The sequence below is a fragment of the Protopterus annectens genome, chromosome 1.part0, assembly GCF_019279795.1.
Source record: "Protopterus annectens isolate FY-2018-M chromosome 1.part0, PAN1.0, whole genome shotgun sequence".
Classification (NCBI taxonomy): domain Eukaryota; kingdom Metazoa; phylum Chordata; order Ceratodontiformes; family Protopteridae; genus Protopterus; species Protopterus annectens.
Window position 1 is genome coordinate 584,634,473 of NC_056725.1, and position 20,773 is coordinate 584,655,245.

General features: G+C 35.7%; 1 protein-coding gene across 1 annotated transcript in view; it reads right to left on the reverse strand.

Annotated features, from left to right (window-relative positions):
* The window catches only part of TGFB2 (transforming growth factor beta 2), a 903,020-nt gene that overhangs the window by 68,649 nt on the left and 813,598 nt on the right, over window positions 1-20,773 (reverse strand). The window contains exon 5 of the mRNA XM_044061434.1: window positions 13,458-13,596. Coding sequence (XP_043917369.1) covers window positions 13,458-13,596 — 139 coding nt within the window. The remainder of the gene's footprint in view (window positions 1-13,457; window positions 13,597-20,773) is intronic.

The window sequence follows — 20,773 nt, forward strand, 5'->3', positions numbered from 1 at the left end:
GTATACTTGCAGAGGACAGCAGATCATAGATCAAATAAAATAAAATGTGCAATGAAATGAAATGAAAGGATGGCTTTAGAATACTTAGAAAAAGAACACTAGGCTTAACATTAGTAGGAAAACAAATAAAGGGAAGGAGAAAAGAATAAAACAAGGGGAGATAAAGGAGTGAAATAAGGATATTCACACACACACACACACACTCACACACACACACACACACACACACACACACACACACACACACACACACACACACACACACACACACACACACATACACACATTGCAAGGTAGCAGAGAGAAGACAAAGGAGGGAGAAAGACTGCAGTAAAAATGCAGTGGTAACTTGGAGGTATCAAGGTCTAGGATATGTGCAATGAGAAGAGCATGAATTATCTGAAGGCAAAGCCTGGAGTGTCATCATATTAACTGATGGTGGAGTGCACACCACAATATACGGTTAGGGCCATAAAGTAATGGGACAACCACAGTTTTTTGGCAATATGCAGTAACAGTACAGGAGCAGGGGCATCTCTGATGCCTGATACATAGCATTCCTGATTGCTGGGGCAGAGACAGAAAATAATCTATACAGAGTGAAATGAAAAACAAAATGAAGGACAACATATATTTAGAGCACCAATACTTTGACTTTGTTAATTCCTAACCTTATGCAGTGATCAATAATATGTATATGAAGATAGGGCAGTATGAGAATGGAGAAAAGTAAACTGTGTCTGCTAGCAGAAGGAAGATGGCTCTGAAAACACAAGCAATGATGCTGATGCCTAGAAGGTATGCAAAGACATAGAGAGATGATATGAAGCAAGCTAAAAAAAAGTGCAGGGATTTCTCCAGGATTCTGGTCATAATACTCCTAGACAACATCTTGGGTATTCCCTGAAAGTAGGTCATACTTAATGGGACTGAGTAGGGTAACAAAAGTAAGCTGGCAGTTAAATTAGTAAATACATTTTTTACTCAGTTATCTGAAGTACAATGTTATTAGTTTGGGATTTTGGAGCTAGCAGTATAGGAACATGTTCAAGTCTAGAGAATAACATGTTCTCATTAATAATGGCTCTTGTTTCATTTGTGTGAGCAGTCAAGTAGCTTTATGGGCCGTCTTAAGAGTGTTATAATTTGTGGCAGATTAAACCAGTGTGGTGAACTCCAGTGACTTAGGCTGAGGCTCTAGCACTGGTACAGGAAACACTCCAAAGGACTTTTATAAAACTCATCTAAAGATTTATGGATTTTGTCTACACTCCCAGAAATCCAAAATCATGCAACCTCATTCTAAAGCTCTTTCTTTATACAGATGGTTTATTTAAGACATGCTTAATACGAGATAATATACTATCGTGTCCATGATGTGTATGAAAATAAATATTAATCACAGCTTCTTTCTAGATCACATCCCTTCAAGCATAACTAAGGAGAAAAATAATTATGGACAAAGCACTGCACAGTTGCAACAGCTCAGGTGTAAAGAATAATGTGTAGTCCTATACCAAATGGAATATAACAAAGTGTCACAGACAAGTTTTCCAGAATTTCCAACTTGGTAGCTAGACGTGGGCATGACCTTCTGCTCGAAACTAAGGATGTGGTACGAGCTGAATTAATAAAAAAAACTAATTTCAGTTAACCAGCTCCATCAGTTCACTCACTTCATAAAGCTCAGCTCAGCTTCTGCTTATACCTATTAAGTTGTCTCCACAGAAAGGAGCAGTTATGAAAGGTCTTACAGAGACTGTGCGCTTGTACAGCTGATCTATCTACCAACTTGCTTAAGATGTGAATAGAACTAGCTGAGATTTGAAAAGGGGCTTCACCACTCTATTCAGTTGTTGTTCAGGGTCCCTACACTGTGCTTTCAATTAATGACAATAACGTTATCATAACTGGTAAGCTAATGTCTAAATTAAATTTATTTGAACTTTCACTGCATTTGTTCTTTGTAAAGTACTGGATAAATAATTCTTGTTATGTTTTATGCACTTCTTATACAATGCGGTTTGGCAGAATAGATTAGATAAATCTGAAAATTCCATGATTGTCCATCCTGTACCATGTCTCATGTTTTCTAACCATTTCAGACTTTATTAGTAATAATAGCAAAACTATAGGTTAATAGGTTCATAGGTTCATACTAGGCTATCTGCCCGAGGGCATTTACAAGCCTATCCCATCGTTTTGTGGCTTACGCCACCCCTTTAGTATGGGGAACTATACCCATTATTTTGCTGTGCTATGGAAAATCTTATATATATATTAAGATGCTGTTGGAGTGATTTCCCCCTAGGTTCCCTCTGTAAACTCACATTTCCCAATTGGGCCTGTAACAAAAATGCAGAGGTGACTTGAGGAACATCGCAAAAGGATCAGTAAGAGATGGATGTACCAGGGGCTACAATGAGCATAATGAGAAAAGTGCAAGTTCTCTTTAGATGCCATCAGCAGCAACACTATCATAGGAACTGGTTAGGGAGTGCACTGTACGTTAACATGTTTATTGTTTGTGGTACCTCAAGATCACTGACTGTAACATGCAAGAAAACCAAAAAATGGAAATGTTGAAATAGCTGCAGTGTGAGGAAATGTTTTACTATTTCAACTTCAAATGCAAAGGAGGAAAGCTGCTCTAAGGCATTGTCTCATTACTGTTGTCAATTGTACAGAAACATCGAACAGTAAGAAGGCAGTTTTATTAAATCTTTTTTGAGCACAAAATCCTATGAGAAATATGCTATATTTGGAAAAGAATGCAAGAGTGCATTTCTGGACTTTGTCAACTTATAACAGTAAATTTAATCCGTATGTATAATATAATGCCTCTGATTTAATTAATGAAATAGAAAAAAATGAATATGTGAATGACTGTGCTACAAATCTGCCTGCCTTTGTGACCTAGAGGGGAAAAAGTCCTGACTATAACCTAGAGTTCTGGTAGGTTAAATGCCAGGATAGTGGGCAAGTGAAGGAGAGTTTACAGCTGAAACCAGTGCACCTATCCATGTGGAAGAGAGGCATGAAAAAAAAGGTGCAGACACATCCATGCTCAGGCCATGTGAGAAGGCATCCCCGACAAGCAGCATATGCAAGTTGAATCCAGGCAAGCACAGTACTGAGTATATACTGAGGCCAATATTGTAAGATGTGCCCACTGGCTATTCACAGGGAACACAACTGACCTTGATGGATGCCTGGGTGATGGCTCTTATCCTACAGGGGAGTAAAAAGGAAGATTAGCTTTTACCTCATCGAGAGAACAAACATGTGCCAACTGAGCATAAGAAGGCTAATGACAACAGGCAGAGAGGACACAAAAATAATTACAAAAATGAGTATTATACAGAGCTGAAAACGGTAGCTCAATGAATTAATTACATTAAAATGTCTAGTTAAATGGCATTGCAAAGTGCAGGAAATCAGTGATATGACAGCAAATTTAAAATGAAAATTGTGAATGTGCAGAAAGAAATACAGTTTTCAAGTAGTAGGTTACTAAAGGCTTGTCATAAGCAAGCCCATCTTTATGAAAATAAACAACCACCACCTCAGTACCCATGTTGCATACCCTGCTGCAAAGTAATGACAATGGAAAAAGGCAGACTTGAAAGGATTTATTCATTGCCAAGCCTGGTGAGAATGGACATTCCCAGATTGTTTTCTATTGTGTGTACAGGGGCATTGAATGACAAGGTATCATCTGTTATGAATAACGCAGAAAGTGCAAAGCTGTGGATAAATAGAAAATTGCCAGAAAAAGAAGAACGCAAAACTGCTTGAAATATTTTATACAGGACACAGTGCATCTACCCTATGGCCTGCCCAAATTATACATACAGTGAAAGACAAAGTAAAGAAGTACCTTCGGTTGCTACTACAGACTCAGTTCCAATTTTGTCAGGACACGTTTCAGTAAAGTAATTTAATACCACCTGGTTTTATGTACATCAGTTGTCCAAGATCAAGAAAAAACTTTGGTGTTTTATAAAAGCATGCTAAGATATTTAAATGTAAGTTAAGGTCACTTAAAAACAATTATTGCAAAGATACACATAGAGTGTAATGAAGGACTTTAAAACCAACATCAGAATTAAACCATGTCTTGTAAGAAACAATAATGAACATGTAACATTTTCAGATCAGACTGCTTCCATTATTGCTATCAAAAACAGACGTCTCCATTAGAATCTAACGTGACATCACGCTTACAGTGATCAGATTATAATCTGATTTTATATTTTACTTACAAGTGAGACGAACAAAGTGTCTCTTTTTGCAGCCATGACTCATAACATGAAAATAAAACATTATAAAAGTCAAATATTACAAAAGTAAGCACAGGCAATAGTTACACTACCAAACAGAAGTAAAACAGCAGTTCTGAACACAATCTTGTGAGTAGGCACAGATTCCATTATCATGTTTAAAACAGTACCCCATTCCCAGGGTAGATTTGTTTACCTTGTTAGGAAGTAATAGGCAGTCTTAAAAGCTTAACATCATATATGTGCCTGTGTGTGTGTATATATATATATATATATATATATATAGTATGCAACAACAAACACTCAGAAGAGTTTATTCAGCTGTAAGAGATTACCCTTGGTACGGCCTACTATCTGCACTATATCAAAGTACAATGAAAAGCCGACCATAGGGTGTTGAAGTGTTGTAGTCTACCTGTATGACACTTTGTTAAATGGGAGAACAGGAAGGGGAGTATAAACTAGATTAAATATGCCAGCTTGGAGGCAAATATTTATTTTTTGGGTAATAAAGTGACTTTTCTAACTCACATGGTAGATGTCACGGGCTTGTATCTGAAAAGAAAATGCAAGCAATACAGTGAGCACCAAAGCTGAAGAATGCAACCAAAATAAAAGCTTGGAATTTTAAACTACTACAGCAACTTTTTTGCTAAGACTTTCAAATGTGTCATATCCCTTGAGATGTTTTTAAGTAAAGTCATGAACTATTTAAGGTCTAGAGCAAAAGAGCTTTTGAAGTTTCTAAACAAATGATTTAGTCTTCTGTCATTTCTGTACAATATGAAATCAGCAGACAATTGACACTGTCAAACAAAGCATTGCCTTCTGCTGCTGCTGGGGCAATACCTTCACATAACAATGACAAATGGATTGGGTGTTGTGTGCAAAAACCTGATATTTGAAGAACAAAAATCTGACACATTAAAAGAGTAACTTGCAGTTAGAATGACTTCCAGTGTTTTTTGTAGAAGCAGGTTTCATGATTTCGATCACAATGGCATATTTGCCATTTGGATAGAAATCTGAAGCCACTCAATTCTTGAATAAGATAAAAGCTATAACATACAAGTTGTCTCCAAGAATTCTGAAATAGGTGAGATAGGTCATACCTTGAAAGAATATAACAGTATATGTTGCTGGCAGAGAACCAATAATGCTGTTGTTCTAAGTAGATTATCTTCAATACAGAGTAATGACAGTATTCATTTACACAAAAAAGTGGTGTTATTGGATAATATAGATATTGCTCAGCGAAGACTATGGAAAGTAAATCAAGATTAACAGTTGTCTAGTGATTCACATGCTTTTGTATCTAATGACATGCCTTTCTAAGTGTAAAGAATCTACGAAATGGAAAACAAAAGATGTTGTGATTTCCACAGCCTGAAGTATACTATGAGATATTTTTAGACTGTAGAGAACTGAATTCACACTTACTATATCTGAAAAAGATGAATTCATTATACAAGACAGTTATAGTGTGAGGAACCAGAGGCGTAATTTACCACAAACTAGACAAACGTCATTGTCACAATTACATAAATGTCATTCTAGTTCAGGTTTTAGTAAACACATGCAAATAGTACCATACGCTTCCTACAGTTTTCTCAGTGTTATCTTAGAGGAGAGGTATAGTAGATTAATTTCTATTGTTGATTTAATAGCAACCCAGACCACCTAAAATCTGAGATTACTAGCAACCTAAATAACAAATGAGGAAATTTATCTGGATACCAATTTTATATTCACATTCATTACTTCATATAAAGACAATTCCCCTCTTATTAGATAACAGTAAAACTTTACAATTTTTTTCCAGATTATTTTTTTAATAAGAAATCTGCTTTGACTTTATAGTGCATGGGAACTAAAAATAATGTCAAGAAAATGTAGAATAATATTTTATCCTATGATTTTTCCAAATATTTTTCCTATGAAGTTTGTTATCACTTTTATAAAGGCATGAAAAATACAATTAACATACTTATATTAATTTACAATCCTCATTCAGTTACTTCCTAGCCTCTTTACTAACTTGCTATATTATAACCCTGTTTGCAATAATGAGGGTGACTGTGTCATACTACCCTGCATTATATAATGTTACTGAACATCCTTAATATGTAACTTACACTGTCAATACATTTTTATATGTACCTTCCAACTACAAATGTAACATGTTCTGCTTCATTTTGTGTACTACACCTGACAAAGGTCTGAAATCAATCCATTTGTAGATTAACACATTACTCCACATAATGATTTATAAATAAATAAAAATAAAGCTATGAACCTTACAAATTTTTACGGGGGGCTGTCTTCCTCCTGAGTACAAGCTGAATTGTATATATGGTGCTGTACATTTTTTTCTTCTCTTTTGTTAACAGGGTAAGTGACCTGGCCTGTTGTTTTGTAAAAAAGAAACTTGAGTATTATTCATTTTTGTATTAGCTGCAGTTTCTAATACTGTACAAGAGACACTATCATAAGTGTGAGACAACAAACTGACCCAGTCCAAGTGTAACAAAGTATTCTATTCATATTCCCAGAATGGTTATAGTGATAGGACAAAACACAGCATTAATATTTTGGCAGGTAATTGCACATGGCATAATCTAACAAAGAGCTGTACTTAATGCCATCACAGTACTGACCAGTTATGCTTGGTGGGTGTCACTTACTGAAAAAAGATCTGAGCAGACAGTAGCCCAGTATGGATCACTGGGTTAAGATGGACAGAACAGAGACCCGGAATAAAGAAGGATATTTAAGACAAATATCAGCACTTACAAGGAACATTAGGCAGTCATTAGGTGCAGTCAGAGGCCAACGCAGACATATGAATCAGCGGAAGCCATATCTGAGGTAGTATTATTCAAACATGATGAGGAAGACAGCCCAGGCAGCTATTCTGACAGAAATTGGAGACAAGATGAGATGACAAATGGGCTCAAGAAGCAGGTATACCACTATACAGACTTTTGTACTCAATTATCTGTGTACTCTACTTTACTTTCAGATGTCTCACAGTTCCTTCTTTGTTTAACTTCACTATAACATTATCGGTCATTATCCTCATGGCTTGACTTGCCATTTTTTCTTCTTTTTTGTTACATGACATGTTCCTTCCATAAATCTTTCACAATTTGCAACCTCTGTCCTTTAATCTCTGTATTGTGTTTTGTCTTTACTACCTGCGCATTGGTTGACAGGTTGATAGGTCGATAGGTGAATACTAGGCTAACTGCCCCAAAGGGCCATTTTAAGCCTAGCCAATAACATAAAGGTCAGAAGGAAACCCTGCACCTTGTGTCTATAAGGTGAAGACCTTAACCATGCAATACTTGGCAAAATTATTTTGAAAAGGCATTCTGTGCATAACTTACACAGGGTTGAACGCTGTACCTGCATTGTGTTTTGTATTCAGTTCTGCCAGCTGTGCCATTTATTTTCTTCTCTTTTGTGTCTATCACTTCACTTTGTATCATTACTTGTACATATTTTTGTTTAAATTACATTCATTTTATTTGTATCCCTCTGTCTTTCTTGTCTGGATTTCCAATATATGAAATGGCCTTCCAAATTCTAGTGTTTTGCCTAATTTTTATCTCTTTCAGAGCTTTCTTCTTTGCTATGTTACTGATGCATGTCTTCATTATACATATTTTTATTTCTGTATTAATGCCACTGAACTCACTGTTTCTGAACAGTGCCTTATGCCAGGTATCTCTGTAGACTCATCTTTCTGCCTAGTACTCCCAAATGTGTACATATCCTACTTGTTTTTCAATTCAAAGTGTGCAGTTAGCTTGTCCATCACAACCCGCATACTCTCTTCTTATGCTGCAGTTGGTACACACACACACAGATAGATATATGATATGCTCACTTTCCTGCTATCTATAGCAGTCTTTCATTTGTTGAGATACTTGTTTAATGAATCTAACTAGCACTACTTCTCCTGTGAGCTTACATTTTTATATATCAAATAGTGGCAGGCTGTTTACCTCTACTATCATCACTTTAACTTATTTTCTTTATCTTTACACTATGTATGTCCTCATTTTAATTTTTATGTAGGTCCTTCGCTGTGCACTCCTTTACGTCACAGCTTCTTATGACAATAGGGACCTAAACCTTGTCACCACAATAAACAGAACATGTTGGAGGGATAGATTCCTGTCCCAGAGACTTCCCGTACTCTGGAACAGACTACCTATCTATGTCAAACAAAGTTCCTCATTAGCACTCTTCAAGAAAAATCTTGATGACTGGAAGGGAAATGGGAAATTCACCCCGGGGATCACTTCTGTGGCTCTGCTCAACAGGGGCACAGGAAAATAATTTTCTTGGGTGGCGAAAGCCACGTTACATTTTTTGGTTAGGCTTGTATGGGCCCTAGGGCCGATAGCCTAGTACCTACCTATGAACCTATGAACCTATAATATTCTCATCTGCCACATGTCTTTGTAGCTCTTACATACCTGTAGTCTTTTTCACACTTGCTTTTTTTGTACTGGGGAAAAACATAATTTTGGCCACTTGAAAAAAAATAAAATACACAACTTTTATATATTTTTTTCTTTTAGTCAATAAAACAAAGTGCCTTGCCACCATTATCTTACTTTCATGAATGAGCTCTAAAAGGTATGGTAGTTCATATCATTACGAGATGGCAAGCCCCATGCATGAACGGCAGCTGCCATTCAAGTCTCTAGATGCATGCATTAGAGGTATTGTACAACCAAGTTTGTCTTTTAGGAATATTGAAAGAAAAACTCAGTCAGTGATAAGTTCCTACTGCTAGAGTCAGCATTACTGAAGACTTAAATACAGTCAGCATGTCACCTTCTTAAAAATTCAAAATTAACTAAATGAATTATAGAAAATCTTAATATTCAGACAACATTCAGAGTTCCTGCTTGAATTCAAAACCACTAACGGGCCTATAGGAGAAATCCCGATATTCAGCTTAAGCATATTTCATGCATTTCACTTCCTGGTCTTATTTCCACCAGTCAGATACATCCCATTTATATCCATGGACAGAATTTCTCCCTGAGTTAATGCAAATCTTTCTACTAACAGTACCCTACAAGAGTTCATGACCACTGCAGCTAATTCCGAGATGGTGTTTGTCATTAACCTGTAGACAATTCTTTGATCTCTGATCTCATTTTATTTTCTAATTATTTTTATTTAAGATAGATAGTCTGGAACTTTTTCATTTATGAAATTTTCACCTAAAGAAAGAAAAAATAACTAAATACAATGGTTGGAAGACATGCACAAACAGGAGACACAGTAATACATTCAGACACAGACTTCAGGCCGCTGTGTTAACAGAATAAATTAATAGCCATGATTAATGTGTGTTTTGATGAAGAAACTGAATGCAAAGGATATCCACTATGTGCAGTTATGAACCCCATTTACTTGGCAATGGACATTCAGGCTGCATTTAAAGTTAGAAAAAGTAGGGGCGCCCATATCGATAAGGGAAGACAGTCTCATAATACGGAACACTCTTAAAGGAAGATTTTGGTGAAGCATTTCACTTTGAACAATTTAAAGCCAGCTGTGAAGTATATGAGACTATGTTCTATAACTCTACACTGTCTACCCCTCTGATACTGAAAATTGTACTAAAGTAATTAGAAGTAAAATACCTTTCACTACATGCAAATAAAAAATCTAAGATAAGATAATATGAAGACATCACAGAAAACAGTGCTTTAACTGAGAAAAAATAATTTACTATATGCAGAAACCAGCTCAATTTACTAGCTTCCACACACCTAATATATCAAAACCATGGAATAAAATGTGCGCAAGCAGAAAAGCAGACTGTAGTGTGAAATTAACAGAAATTAAAAAATACAATAAGAAACTCGTAACAGAAATTAAAAAAAATACAATAAGAAACCTGTGTCATAAATATGTTTGAAAAAATAAATTTGATACAGTATACAATATGTGTAAAATATAAATAGTAAAGTAAGGACTTCATACAAAATACCTAAAAGTATGAACAGTAATATAAGAAGTTCATGAGCCTGAAATAATTCTTTGTTAGAAAACTACATAACTTAAATATAGTAAATAAACACAAAATGTACACAGACAATTAATATCTGACTTGGAGGGTGAAGCCAGGATGTGCCAAACCAGTTCCTGCAAGACCCAGTAATCTCTAATAATCACCTGTCTTAAAGAGCATTAATGCAATAAAAAATGGAATTATCACACCAAACAGAAACTGTTAATAAAATCCACATAAAAAACAATTATATAAGATTCATATATGTATGCCTGACAATGCAATGCTGATACTACTTTAAATAAGCGTTTTGTTAATTAGGCTGTTGGGATCAGTCATAAAGTACTTTACTTCATTTATTGGAGGGTACTACCTATATATCGAATGTCATTTCTTCACTTAATTTATTTGGTTTGAGGATAACATTCTATACTGAATGTCATTTTTGGTGTAATTTATTTTATTTACAGTCATCACATTGAATGTCATTTCTTCATTTAATTTTTAATTTGATTAGACTTACATAATTAATATTGGTTTACAGACTGTGCGTGCTATTTTCTTCTTTTTAGGGTGGAGGTCTCACATATGTGCTACTCACTTTTGATAGGCTATGGCTGTCAAGTTACTCTTTTACTGTTTTTATTCTTTATTCCTTTAGCATGTCAAGTGACTTGACTTTCGGTCTAAATCATGAAAATGGTCCTTTGCTCCAGTTCATATGCCCAATTCCAAATGAATGAATGAATACATAAGTGTCTCAGAAATTTACTTTAGCACTTGGGGGTCACCTTTAACTGTGGAATAGTGTTTCCAGCTTCTTTTTTTATTGGTTGCTTTGGTTTAGGAAGCAGCATGCACTACCGACCCATGTTATTTTCTTATTATGCTCCTGACTGCTTTCCTGCCAATCATTAGAATTTTCATCACAGACTATTAAACTTGCAGTGGATTAAGTCCAAATTCTGATGAATTTTATGACTCTTCTATGAAAGGCTGGGTTGCATGTCAGCAACGAAACAAGCCTCTGAACATAAATGGCCAAAAAGTAAACATCGCAAAAAAAAAAATAACCTGTGTTTTTTCAAGGATATGAACTCAATATCCTGCATATGATGAGCTTTCAGTTGACAACCCCAAAACCTACATATACAGACTTCACTGTTGGACAAACATGAAGTAGGAAGAAATGTCCCAAAATGAAGGAATGATTGCCAATACATACACAGAAACCACAAAAGCAGTAATCAGGAGCGGCCCTAGGTCAACTGGTGCCCAAGGCAAAAGGGCTCCATGGTGCCCCCCCACCACACTACCTGGTGCGCCCATCCTGGTCTACCTACACCAAATAAATACTGGAAAAGTGTCCCTGTTAGACCAGCACCCTAGGCTGCCGCCTAGTTGGCCTATGCCTAAGGCCTGCTATGGCAGTAATTACCTAGAGACGACAGTTATTGGTATTTTGTATGTCGATGACTTATGGTTCAGCAAATTTTGTCTCAGGGAAATGAAGCTGTACTGAATGAAGATTCATACAGATAGAATTTATCTTTAACTATATGAACATAGTCTGCTTTCACATCCTCCGTATCAGATATGAAACTGTCTAAGCAGAGAAAGAGTTACCCGAAAACTAGGAAAAGGAAAAAAACATAACCAGTCAAATAGATTTACAAAAATGTTATAAAATACTGATCTTTTTGATCTATGCATATAACTAGGGGGAAACAATAATTGAATATTGTTTTATTCAACTGCTTTTTCTGTAATGAAGAAACCAAGAGTTTTGTTTGCAGTGTAATGGTAACAATCATTCTTGTGAAGGAAGATCGCTACAGCTTTGTCACATCTGTTGGGGCAACAGACTCAATTTTAGCTTCTGAAAGAAAAAGTGAGCTCATGTGTAATAGAACATTTTTGTCAGTCAGGTGCCACTAGATACAAGGCCAACTTCTAATGTAAAATAATCATTTTTTTTATATATCACTTATATTTCTGTACCTTAATACTTAGGTTCATAGGCTCATAGATTAGTACTAGGCTAACTGCCCTTGTGGCCCATTTTGAGTCTAGCCAATTACCCCATGTGAGAATCAAACCCTGCACCTTGTGTTTGTAAGGCAAACACCTTAACCATTATGCCAACCCCCCCTTCTTCCACTATGAACTAAACAAAATCATACTTCAGACACACTGATATGTTGTGCATTAACCTGCTTTTATATCATAAGAATTATTTGAATGTGACATACTTTATTAGAAATATTATATTATTTGGATTAATATAAATATTAGTATTACTTAGTTCAGAACAACAGTATATGTATCAGTATAAATGTCTGTGTGGTTTTCAGCCTTAATGGACCACCTTTATTTGTTATAGTTAATATCACAGGATGGTAATTGGTTTGAAAGTACAACAATATGTAATATTTGTCTCTGCTTTATTTTGTTATAATATTCCAACTTCTTGATATCCAGAAAGTAATCCATGCAGTCATTAAAATGAACAGTAAAGGAAAACAGTTCAACTAGTAGAATTAGACAGAAGTGTAAGGGACTTGAGTTTTCTGTTATGTCTTTGGTGGTCTGTATTAATGAACTGAAGTAGGTAAAGGCACATTAGAAATAGATAACTGATCATTTGGAGGATTGATCCTCTGTTCCAATAAAATGTCTTCTTAATGCCAATCAGAGAACAGTACTCGCTAGGAATAACAAAGACAGATTACTTCATATCTGCATCTAGCATTACACAACGGGGCATGTGCACGAACTATGCATGTTGCGACATGAAAATAATGATAAAATGCATCTAGAGCTCAACATTGTCATAATCATGTAAAGCATCTCTTGTTTCACAGGCAGGTGATAGAAAGTCAGAGAGACAAATTTTAGTCAGAAGTGAGAATGCAGGAAAATGGAAATGAAGGTATAAAAAACAGGTTTCGATTTAGCATTTCATTTTTTCTAGCAGAAAATGAACTGTAGGTCATGTGACAGTCAATCTAATCAATGTCAGTAATATGACAACAGAGCCTTCAACAACATGAGCAGTGTACACTACTGTAACCATTGTGTGTACTGATAAATACATCAGTCTAAACCATTGCAGTGTTCCCCACCATTACCTGAAGCAGTATGCTGCGTCTAAGGCACGCTTTTTTCGCTGACTGTGCTGCTGTGACTCAAGTCGATAAGATGGCAAAAGCATCAGCAAAAGATGGGGCAACAGGTTATTATATTCTCTCTTATGTTTTGTATCAACTCCTAAAAAGAAAATGAATATTTGTACTTAGCAAAAGTGCCAAGATCCAAAGCAGCAGTACATTAAAATACCTCATTAGTGTGCAAAGATTTTTATTTGGTATAGGCTACACAAAACAGGCAAAATAAATACCCATCATTGCAACTTGTATATTAAAAGAGCACTGTGAATGGTAGGTTTTCTGTAAACAACTTCACAGTTTTAACTTGATAATGACAACCTGTGTGGGATACAGCATATCATTTCAGTGAGTTCCTTCTTTTGCACATTTCAGTTTATACAGATTACTTCAGTAAAACTCTCACTACATTTGGACATCTAATATTCTACTTATCTGCAATAGTACTGCAGAGATATTAATACAATTTCTAAATTAAATATAAATGTTATTTTTACACAGACACAGTATTTAATAACAATGTGAGCAAATGATAATATCTATATCAGTTTTACCTACAATACAAGATTAAGCAGAAAAATTGGAGGTTAAATTCAAAAGGGGCATACATATCATCCTCTAACTAGCAAAGGTTTAACATTAGAATAAATAAAAATGAATTGCAAGAAACGGGCACTTAAAAGTGCTTTCAGACATTATGAATTATGGATTTGGCTATGAATTTTTTTCTTTAGTCAGTACAAAATCATTTCAGGACACAAGCTGGTTGACTACATAGTTGTTAGTATGGTTTACAAAGTTTAGTGTGTGAACAGATTACACTATCAAAACATGCCTTTGCAAAGCCAGTAATGTCTAGTCACTTAAATAATGCTGCACATTTGCAAATACTGGAGTCCATGCTAGCACACATGTACAATTATTTGTTAAAGTCTGCCACTCATTATTGTAGGCTTTGTCATGCATGACTTGTGATTGTCATCTTCCTTTGTTCTTAAATGCAGATGTTTGTACTTGTGGTTGTTAAAATGGTTACCATGCCAAATACAAGACATACCTGTGAGTACAGATTAATTCTGAGGAAGGCTAGTGCTCGTTATAGCTTCAGATGTGTTTGACTTTTTATACCATACATCATCCCTGAGAAGAAACTTGTATCCTAGTGTGCTAGAGACCCTGTTCCTTACATCTCCATCTTTCTAGATTAAGTTAACCAAAGTGACTGGCCAGGAAGGATTTGCCCTTAATGCAGAAACGTTCTACCTTCAGTTAAGCATTGGAACTACATGCCTTATCTGTTTTGACTACTGATGCAAATCTCTTACCAGCAACAAACTTTCAAAGCTGTTGCCCTTCTGACCTTTGTTGCCAAGTAATGGTTTAAACTTAGTGCCAGGCTAAGCAGGAACAGTGTCTGTGCTCCAGTCCCTCAGTGCTATGCAAACTATTCTGATATGATAGGCAGTCCTTCAGCAGGTTTCTTTTAAGCTTCCTATGCTCTGTAACTTTAACACAAGGACTCAGCAGTGACATACTGAACAGACAAGGTCACTACCTACTGCATCAGTCTATGATATCTTCATTTATGGAACAACATCTTCCTGGGTCACAGTCATCATTCCCATGAAGGGCTACATATTTCTTCCTAAAACGAACAAACTGAACGGACAAGCCGCAAACTCAAAATGATAAATTCAACACAGCAAGGTGAACACAGGATACAATAGAGGCAGATGTAGCTTTAGCGCTTTCTTTCACTTTAATTAAAAAACGTGAACTTCTTCAGAAACAAAACATGTGCCCTCCCCAACACATGTCTTATAAACCCTTCAACAGGATATGATGTCATGAAGTTTCCATAATTATTTCATATGTACTTAATACAAAAATATAAAAAGTATATAAAAAAAATATATAAAAAAATATATATACGTGTGTATATATATATATATATTACAATATACTATCCTAAAGTTTACAAAATAACTTTTTAACATTAAAAATGTTATTATCTGATGTGTTCTTATTGTTCACAGCATCTAAACTGATTTTATATTTGTATAAATGAAAGTTCAAACTATTATAAGCCTCCTAATAAATTTCTTATTATCATGAACTGTGTCTAATCAATATTATACATGCTTGTGTAAATTGTAAAGCATTATAATACTGTGATGCTAACAGTTGTCATAATGTTTATAAACTTGAAAACACAAGCATGGATAGTATATAGGATAGTATATTGTAATATATATATATATATATACACACGTATATATATTTTTTTATATATTTTTTTTATATACTTTTTATATTTTTGTATTAAGTACATATGAAATAATTATGGAAACTTCATGACATCATATCCTGTTGAAGGGTTTATAAGACATGTGTTGGGGAGGGCACATGTTTTGTTTCTGAAGAAGTTCACGTTTTTTAATTAAAGTGAAAGAAAGCGCTAAAGCTACATCTGCCTCTATTGTATCCTGTGTTCACCTTGCTGTGTTGAATTTATCATTTTTACATATTTCTTCCTGTTACAGACCCCCTAAACTATATATTCAGTCTCCTAGCAACAACATCAGCTTATTATGGGTAATACTGACAGTTCCACATTTCTCCTAGCAACAGCATCTAGTCACTGTGGGTACTACTGAAAATTCCTGTATCAGCATGCATTTAAATGAATGGACATGACCCATAGGTTCTGTCTCCAGTATACTCAATGTGCTGTGAACATACTCAGTGACTTATCTTCGAGGTTATTTCCTTGATTTACTACACTTCATACTGTACCATTGTATCCTTAGTAATAAATAAATATGAAGGTTGCCTTATGTGATATTTATATTTTTATGTTTAAGATCTCTCTCTCTGTTGCTTTTATCTGTTAGTCATACTGGTTGCTGACTTGACCTGTCTGGCAGAAATAGTAGAAATTTATTTTAGCAACTTCAGTCTTTAAATCTAAACAAGAGCTTCCTTAGTTCCAAAATTCTCGTGAGTATCTGTTAGATGCTGTTATTAAAATAATTACAATACCAATTACCATATTTGCTTACTTGCATCTCTACATGTATAATCAAGCAGTGTTAGTGTAGCTCTAAAACCCTAACACGGGGTTGAGGGATGGCATAATTGTTACATGTTTACCTCAGACTCCTACAGACAGAAGGTACCAGGCTTAGCTCTTACATTATAAGGGAAATTAGCTTGACTTAAAATGGTCTGCAAGGACAGCTAACCTAGTACTTACTTAAATTTTACAGCTGATTAAAATAACCCTTTCATGAGTAGTAATTTATAGTTCCATGCAACTGAGACCCTAAATACAGTTGCTCTGTTTTTTGGTTTAATTGACCAAAAGTAATTTACATACAATGCTTGGCCTGCTATGCTTTTTCTGAGTGCAATACTATTGTGCCCCCTCTGAAGCAATTTTCACCATTGTCAGGAAGTTCTTTTATCTGGGCCAGTTAATTCCAAAGGAAAATCTTCAAGATCCAAAGGAGTCATCCCACAACTTGTCAGACTCATCACTGAACATAATACATCATTGCCATGTACAAATCCAAGCATATCACTGAACTAGAAAGGTCCCAGAAATGTCTTACTAAAAACATCAAAGGTCTTGAGTACTTTAACTATCCCAGTTTATTACACAGCTCTCCTTATATGGTAACCTGTCTCTCACTTCATGCCATGAAAGACCCAGTCTTATGAGGCCTCCTATGTCTTCACAAGAACTAGTGGCTCTATGAACATGTACACTAGGGACCCAAGTCTACACCAACAAATAAACAAGGCTGACTGGAGAGAGAGGTTCCAACTCAACATATTGTCAGCCTATAGAATAAGTTACCATTAAAGGTCAAAGTACTACTATGGCTACATTTAAGGCTAGTCTTGATGACTGGATGGGTGGACACAAATTTCCACCAGGTTTACCAGGTACAGGTCTACTCAGCTTGGAAGACAACCACTATTAAGCACCTTTAAAGGGTGGCAAAAACTTTTTAAGTATATCTACTAAAAGTAATACATGGCCAGACATTTTATGGTCTCCTTGTTTGCTTGCTTAGTGTTGTTCATGTGTTCCTAAGATACACTAATGTTTTCTTACGGTAATGCTTATATTTAAACAGCAAAAATAATAATTTATTTTGTTACTATATAATCACAAACATAAAGGAACTTCAGTAAAAAATAAAAAGACTAGGGAGCTTTTCAATAAAGGTTCAGCCTTCCACTGGGCCACTGATGTACCGTAGTAGCACTGCCCTATATTGATACAATAATAATATCACTTAACAGCAGAGGGACAAAAATGAACTGGGGCATCGTACACATGTTTATCACAGCAGACAGTTAAAGAAACCGGAGTGGGTCTTCCTGTGTAAACATAATCATTTGGATGGCATAAATTGTTTTACAGAAGATCCTGAAAGTTAAAGCAAATTTAGCTCCCAGTACTGAACTACTGCTAAATATAGATGCTATTTGAAATTTAGTAACCTCAGAATCAGTTATACTTACTAGAAAGAGGTGTGGGGATAACATTCCCCTACAAAAGTGAAATGCAATTTTTTTTTCACTTAAAAGAAATACTGTTGAAGAAGCATTCCCCACTGGGGTCCACTTTCAAAAGAAGTGATTTGCATTATTGACCAATAAAAATATTGGCACATTTAACAGGCTTGTTTGACTAATGCTGAAAGTGTCAGCTGCTTGCTTACAGAATAGCACAATGTGGTTGGCAAGGTCACAAAAGAACTGGATAAAGATCTTAATTTGTTTTTAAAAAAAAATACAGGTACCCTTAGCATCACAGTTACATTTTACTCTATAATAGTTTATGTACTCATATCATAATTACATGTGATAATACAACATTTTATGACAAGTACTCTCATTTCTGTTGTACTGCAGTAAATTACACTCTTCTACTTTACAGCACAAAACATCACTTTAAAATATGTATTTACATTCCCAAAGGGAAAAGACACGGGAACAAAAGTATCTGAGAATCAAATGAGTCTGTCTCCAATGTCACATTGATTTTAACTGAATAATAATATTTACTTTTATATATGTCTCAAATGACAGTCCCATGAATGCAGCTTCACATTTTGCATACCAGCTTTTGAGTTTTTGTTTCTGACTTTGACTCAAATTTCAACCTACAGTGCTCCAAGGTGATAATTATATAATACTTTTATCACAAGCACTTTATTTCACTATGTGACAGTTGCAAATTAAAAAAAATCTGCACCAACATATGCTATTCTATGCTAAACATAACCATAGCAGTAACATTTTACTGGGTAGCTAATAAGCTGACCATGCATTATAGATAAGTGGATTACCAAAATGTATTGTAGCAGATTTCTACTTTGAAATGTGGAATAGCAAAACCCTGAATAACAGGGCATTGTGTGGCAGTTGGTACAGAGGGTTAAGGCTGTAAGATGTAGTTCTTGTGGTACACTCTGATTCCCTCAGCCCTCATTCGCTTTCTATGTGACCTTGACCAAACCACTTAACCAGACATTGCTTCCTGCATCCTGAAAACAGACTGTGTGTATAGTGGGCCTACCTGGTTAACAAATGGGTATTATTAGAAACACCAAAAACTAATCTCCCAGTACAGAAGGATGAAAAAGTTAACTGCAAGTGTACATTTTTTGCAGGGTGAGACATGTCCCCCTAGAATCCCAATGTCGGGGGGGGGGGGGCATGACTCCCAAATCCACTTGAACTTATATATATCTTCATGACTGCAACAACTTAAAGAGAAAAATCTCCAAAAAAGGAGCGATTACTGCTAGCACTCCAGCAGAGATTTCCTATGGAAAACAAAGATCAATGTTGTGTTCCTTGATGAATGTTGTGTTCCTTGATGTCTTGTGCTTCAGGCAACTGTCACTCCAGGAATTTCAATTCATCCACCTGTAGAGATACCATCTTGGCATGTTACAGTCCAAAAAGTAGAATACATTACAGATTACAGATGTCAATATTTTGAGAATTATTAGTAATTCCCAACCAAGTTATGCCTTATAACACCATACTGTGGCCTGCTACCAGTAAGGCAACACCCATTTCAGTTGTGATAAGACTATGTATTAACTAAATCAGTGCAAAAAGTGACAAGAGTGAAGTTTCCAGTGCTTGGATCATATCAGGTCAAAGAACAGTAAGCATATATTAGGGGGTTGGGAGGGTGGCCTAATGGTTAAGGTGTTTGCCTTACAAACACAAAGTGCAGGGTTTGAGTCTCACAAGGGATAATTAGCTAGGCTTAAAATGGCTCGCAAGAGCAGTTAGCTTATCACTAATCTATAATCTATTCTGCAAACAAAAGAACAATCATTATCTCAGTTTTGATATCCATATGCACTAAACTCAGCAGTTGTAAATTTGAGCATTATATAGTAGCTGCTACTAGACAATGACCAGCAAGAAATACTGTGCATGTCAAAGGGTATGCAGGAAGCATGGACTTAACAGTGGCATATGGAAGGGTTACATAACATCACAGCGGTTGGCCTAAGGAAGGGCTATATAACATCACAGCAGTCTGCATAAGAACGGGTTACATAACATCACAGCGGTCAGCATAAAGACAGTTTATATAACATCACAGCGGTTGGAATAAGGAAGTGTTACATAACATCACAGCGGCTAGCATAAGGAAGGATTATATAACATCACAGCGGCTGATATAAGGAAGGGTTATATAACATTAAGGCAGTCACAAAAAGCAAATGGATTCTAAGCAGGTTTTAGAAGGAAGACAGTGTTACTTATTTATTTTTTTTAATTTGTTTGTTGACCAGGTTAGTCATACTAGGCTAGTGGCCTCCTTTCAGGGGGGACTTGAGGTGGTATTTATTCTACTAGGGGAAATTTGTCCAGGGCATCAGGGAACTTCTCCTACACTTTTTGATAGGTATCATTGGATTTTTTTACATCCACCTGAGCTGCCACCAACTCAAGCAGATGAGATCTCAGTTTAACATCTCACTCAAAAAATGACACACTCAGAAGGGCAGCACTCCCTTATGCTGCACTGTATTGTCAGCTATCAATCTGCCTGTTGCACCACTGACACAGCTGTATACTTCACTGGTATAACATTTTACAGATCTAAGATGGCAACTCTAAATGCCATGTCTTGTGGCCAGAAACTCTGAGTTAGGGGGTACATAGCTGATTCTCTTCTTATAAAATTATTGCTATTCAGGTTCGTAACAGGTTGAGAGACCTATGAGTTACAA